Consider the following 6,111-nt stretch of genomic DNA (forward strand, 5'->3'; position numbering starts at 1 on the left):
ACCGGTGAATCACAAGGGAAACAAATTTTATTGCCCCGTATAAATTTACAGCCCAGCGAATCAACACTTCCTTTTATTTTAAAGCGTCGCCAATTTCCAATAATTGTAGCATTCGCAATAACAATAAACAAATCTCAAGGGCAGACTCTAGCAAGAGTTGGTGTTTTCCTCAAGGAGGATTGTTTTACGCATGGCCAGCTGTATGTCGCATTGAGTCGAGTACGATCTTCTCAAGATATCAAAGTTAAGACTTACGACCAAAATAAAACCACTACGAATGTAGTTTTCCATGAAGTACTTAAATAAATTGAGTTTTTATAAAAAAAAAATTTTTTACTTTTTTCATTTTAAATAACGGAGTCCCCCGATTATAGGGGGTTATTTCTAGTTTATATTTAATTCTGTGTTAATTAGCATTTTTGTAAACTGTCCTTTTCCCATCTTGCATTCAAAACATGTATTGATAAAACTCCTCATTCTTAAAAATTTAATGCGAGATTAAGGTAGGGTTAGTAGTATGTGCTTGTCTGTAGGTATTCTACCGTTGCAGCGTATGTTTCTGCGGATTGTATTTTGGCTTCATTTTTAGAAGATTGTAGTTTACACACTTCGTTTGTATGTACACTAGCATCGAAACGGGTTAGTTATTTTTGAGCCATAGTCTTAAGTGGTGCGATTCACTGCGGCTGGAATTGTATACACTCAGTCCTTTTTACGCGATTTTGGTTCTGCCACTAATCGCGTAAAAAAATCGCGTAAAAATGGTTAGTTTTTCCAATATTAACTGACGAATTGTTCCGAATATAAAAATATCGCGTATAACAAAATATACGCGCAAAAAAATATTCAAAAACAATACAATAAGTTTCAAATTTCAGACTTATGATTTATTCATTCATAACAAAATAAAAAATACAAAACAAAAACCATATATAAAAGAGAAGAAAATAGAAAATAGGTAGATTTATTGAAAAACCGTTGAATGCTGTTTAATCACTGTCATTATCCGTAGTGGAAATTATTCTTAGCCGCTTATTTTGATGGCCGGCACTGATATCACCCGAATTTGTATCAGAATCAATAGTAAGACCTATGGATTGATGTTCTGATTGACTTAGCATCTCCGACTGAGCTTGCACCATAAATTCAGTTAATTTTGTTTGAATGCTTCTTTTTGGACCCAATAAATTCCGATGTAGTTCTTTATATCTTAACATGCAGAGACTCAATTCTTTTTGAAAAATTGTGCACGTTCGGCATCAGTATCATTTGCTACAAAATAATTTTCCAATTCTGCTGCAAGTTTAAGACCAAGCAAAAACGAAAAAGCAATCGCGTTAAAGTGAGAAATTCGCGTAAAAGGAATTTGCGCTGCAAAAATAACCGCGTTAAAGTGAAATAGCGTAAAAAGAGATCACGTAAAAAAAGGACTGAGTGTATAATTAAATATGTTAATTTCTACGTCCAAGATATCTATTGGGGAAATTTTAAAATAGATCAGGAAAAGATATATATAAAGGCGTCTCTGACTTATGGCTTTTGAGATATTTGCATTTTAAGTTCAAAAATTCAACTATTTAAAATGTGCGTTTCTCCGATTTATAATGAATTTTATAGTTATATTTTTAAGGATAATTTTTTTTCATGCATTTGCGTTTTTTTTTATTTATTTTTATTGTTTTCAATCATTTGTGATATGGCATTACTTATTATTTGACAACACGGAACACTTATTGTATTGTGCGTGTAATAATATTTATGTAAAATATAAAATGCTTATTTTCAGCAACATATCTGATATATTAATAAAAAAATACATATGTAGAAATATTGTAGTGAATTGTAAGTGTATAAAAAGTGCATAATACGGAAGAAAAACTAACCAAAAGTCGAGAAATTGCAAAATTAAATTTGCAAAATTTTCAACTTTAAATGCAAATATCTCGAAAACTATAAGTTTGCGGCGGCAATAATTATATATATATTCTTAATCAGGAGCAACAGCTCTATCCAACCATACCACTTTTAACCCTGAAATCGTGGGATGGTATACTAAAGCCGACCCAAAAATAACCCTCGGTTGGACCAACACCTGGGCGTGCTCAGTTCTTTTGCGTTGAACTCCCTTCTGCGTTTGCGGCCTTCGGGTGCGCTTCAAAAAAATAACCCTCGGTCAGACCAACACCCGGGCTTGCTCAGTTCTTTTGCGTTGAACTCCTTTTTGGGTTGGCGGCCTTTGGCCGCGGTTAAAAAAAAAATAACCCGGGCCCATTCAATACCGGGATTTATCAAGATAATGAGAATTCTGAAAGATTTTACATTACTCATCACACGATAATGAATTTAGTTATGTCGTCATAGTCTTTCTTTTTTCTTATTTTTATTCCTTTACAACATATGACACAACAACTCACAATCTAGGGCAAATGGTCTTGCATATTTGCAATTGCAGGACATTTGCAACAGATTCTGAATTGCCCTATGGTAACACTAATTTTTTGCTTACAACAATTTTGTTATTTTATGAATAAATGGATTTTAACTAAAGTTTGATATGGAATTAAAGTTATTTTTGCACTATTTATTATAAAATAAATGAATAGAAACGAATTAGTGAAGTGTTAGTGGATATAAAAGTTAAAAATATACATAAGTGTAAAAGGTATTATAAATCTATGAAACACGCATTTTAAACAGTTGATTTTTTGAACTTTAAATCAGTGGTGCGCACGCCTCAATACTAATACATTTTACGTTTGCGCTGCACAAACATTGCTATAGATTTTCGTACGTACCTAGCGTACGTGTTCAGCCGCTTTCGTGTGCGTGTGATATTTTTCGCAGTAGCAGAATTGGCACGATTCCGATTACTTTGGCGGAGGATTAAAAAAACCGAATTTCCGTATAAATGGGGTATGTACGGATAGGGGAGCTTCTCCAGAGGAGGAATATCCAAAAATAATGTAAAAATTACTTATTTTTTAAAATATTCACGATTAAAAGTTCAAAAATTTGCACTAAGAAAACATGTTATTTCTCTATGTTTCACAAAATTTTTTCACATTTTTTACTTTGTATATTTAAATACACACTCTAAGCTTTGAAATAAGCTTACATTTCACTTTTATTTTGCTATATTTTACCTAAATTTATTAATTTAAAAATCACTTAGCACACTCATCGTTGAAAAGGTTAGATTGTTTACAATTATGAGGAAAACGAGCCTTGCCACATCTTAAACAGTAAATATGTAGGATTTTTAACAATTTTTCTTTGTTTGTTTTATCGCGTGATTTTTTTTTTTTATATATTTACTATAAAAAAATTACTTTCTGCATATGTATATGTGTAATACGTAATTTATGTGACTGAAGTACTTTCGCGAAGTACTCCTTTCTGCGTTGGCGGCCTTCGGCCGCGCTTTAAAAAAATAACCCTGGTCGAGCGAATACCCGGGGTGACTGAAGTACTTTCGCGTAGCACTCCTTTCTGCTTTGGCGGCCTTCGGCCGCGCTCTAAAAAAATAACTCTGGCCGAGCGAATACCCGGGGTGACTGAAGTACTTTCGCGTAGTACTCCTTTCTGCGTTAAAAATAAAAAAATATATTGACTTTTTGTTATAAAGTGGTGACAGTGGTTATATTCTTTGGTTATTATGCACTCATATTCAAACAAAATTTAAGTTTTCGTTATAAAATTGATAAATTTTGATTATTATTTCTGTCAGCGATTTCCATTAATTTTTTATGATACATTGGTTTGTATATTAGGTGACGATATATATATATATATATGCATATATTTAAAATATGAGTTTGAGTGCATAATAACCAAAAAATATAACTACTTTATATCCAAAACTCAAATTTTGTTTCAATATGAGTGCATGATAACCAAAAAATATAACCACTTTATATCCAATATTCAAACAAAATTTAAGTTTTCGTTATAAAATTTATACATTTTGGTTATTATATCTGTCAGCGATTTCAATTTATTTTTTATGATACATTGGTTTGTATTTTAGGTGACGATATATATATTATTATACATATTTAAAACATGAGTTTTGGATATAAAGTGGTTATATTTTACGGTTATCATGCACTCATATTGAAACAAAATTTGAGTTTTCGTACTGTACTGCAACCTTACACTTTTTATTATGGAACACTATTATATATGTACATATTACTTATACATATGTATATATAATATTACTTCATGATTATTCTTGGTAAACAAAATGAGGTTCAAACGAGTGTAAAATGTAATTTTTTAAAATAAAGATTTTTAAAATAAAAAACTGCATAAAAGTGTAAACTGTGGATTTATTTAAAAGATTATAGTGTAATTTAATTAATTTGAAGAGAAAAATGAATAAAGTGGGTTTAATCGTAGTGAAATAGCTTCTTGAAGTGTTTGAACTTTGCGAAGTTTTGGACTTTAAGGTCGAATATCGTAAACTAAGCGTTTGCGGTACCTATAACCCTATATATTTTTTAATCAGGAGGACTTCCTCTTTCCAACGGTACCTTCAAATCGCGGCGCCAAAGAAATTGGATATGGGCCGCAGAATTATCAAACACGCGTGTTTGGATTTTTATTGCGTTGAGCGCCACTGCTTTAAATACAAATATCTCAAAAATCATAACTGGAGGACCTCCTCTATCCATACATACCCATTTTAATCCCGAAATCGGGGGATGCTATTCTAAATCGCAGCCTTCTAAAGTCAAATACTGAGTCAAACTAAACAATTTCGATTTATAATTTTTATAAAGTATTAAAGCTATTAGAATACGCAATTCCAATTTCTGTAACTTCAATATAAGTACATGTATGCAGAAGCTTGATTGTTCCTTGATACAAATCATCTTCAATGAGTACTTCATGAAAAGCCAAAATGCTGTATCCCATAACATTTTACAAAGGTCAGACATATACATATATTCCTGAATATTCTAAGTACTTTGTAAATATAAAAGCACGTACCATGGACAGATTCCAAATTCGTTGCAATGACTTCATTATCATCTTAAGTAATTATATTTTTCACTACGAGAGGTGCCACTGTAGAAACGTCAGAAGTGTAGTCCGGGGTTGAGTTTCTAGTGGAATTCAAGATGGCCGACTTTTAACCGGAAAATGGTTGCATTGTGTTATTTTCTTAAAATTTATGGAAAAGTTGTCCCAAAATATTGGTTATATATAAAAGTTGAATATATTTTCAAAAAAGAAAATCGTTTTATTTTAATATATATTCTTAAAGATGAGAACAATATGAGCTAATTCATGAAAAATTAAGTTTTTATTTATGCCTCTTTTTAACTGTGGTAGGTTAATAAATGTTCACCACAGAAAAATGTTACGAACAAATAAGCAACCATGCCGAATAAGTGGGGTCCAGATTATACTCATTCACAGCCTTATTTACATTTTTTTGCCATCGTAACGAAAGGTTTTTGCAAGGCAATTTGGTTGAGTTTATTTCATGGTTAAATGCTTTACGATGGTTTATTTAGTTATTTGAATCTGGAAGAAGTGTGCAAATTTTCCTTGAGACGATAAATAACAGATCGGGTTGGGATTTTATTCCAATAAAAGTACGGAATAACTAAACATGGCCTCGTTAATACTGCTGCGTAATGGGTCAGGTGCTGTTCCAATTTTATGATTTAAGAGATGTTGATTTATCTTACAGTAAAAAATTGTGTTTTACTGTTCAGACGAATTATTATGACATGTAATACCAAATTTTTCCACAATAGTTATCTCTTTTGGTCCACTCATTATCAAAAATAATTTTCAATTTGTCCATGAATAAGTTAACTAAAACGCTTAAAAATATATAGCATATTTATTTATATCAAGAAGATATAATTAAATCTTTTGATAGCAGCATTAAACTTCATTCTATAACAAAAATTGAAAATAGTATTTATACATGTACAAATATAGTACTATAAATTTATAATTTTATATTATAGCATTTTCGCTTTCTGCAACCCGTTTTGACCTCTCGCCACCCTTATTCACCAGAGGTGGCCATGATGTTTTATTGTGAACGTACACTTGAGGGGTAGGTTAAGGACTGTGAATGGCTCTTTT

The 6,111-nt window shown here is 31.4% G+C and overlaps 1 protein-coding gene across 2 annotated transcripts; it reads right to left on the reverse strand.

The window, feature by feature from the left end:
- Window positions 1-4,482: 4,482 nt before the first annotated feature.
- On the reverse strand, window positions 4,483-5,062 carry LOC120781353. 2 transcript variants are annotated; one of them, XM_040113557.1, is made up of 4 exons: window positions 4,996-5,062; window positions 4,839-4,916; window positions 4,683-4,752; window positions 4,483-4,621 (listed from the first exon to the last, which is right to left on the reverse strand). In XM_040113557.1, exons 1-4 carry the CDS (start codon window positions 5,035-5,037, stop codon window positions 4,503-4,505), a joined length of 309 nt encoding a protein of 102 aa, XP_039969491.1. In that variant the 5' UTR covers window positions 5,038-5,062; the 3' UTR covers window positions 4,483-4,502. The 2 variants fall into 2 exon arrangements, with proteins under 2 accessions (XP_039969491.1, XP_039969490.1); XM_040113556.1 differs by having other exon boundaries at window positions 4,483-4,624.
- Between the last annotated feature and the right edge of the window lie 1,049 nt (window positions 5,063-6,111).

The sequence above is a fragment of the Bactrocera tryoni genome, unplaced genomic scaffold (genome assembly GCF_016617805.1).
Source record: "Bactrocera tryoni isolate S06 unplaced genomic scaffold, CSIRO_BtryS06_freeze2 scaffold_64, whole genome shotgun sequence".
Lineage (NCBI taxonomy): Eukaryota > Metazoa > Arthropoda > Insecta > Diptera > Tephritidae > Bactrocera > Bactrocera tryoni.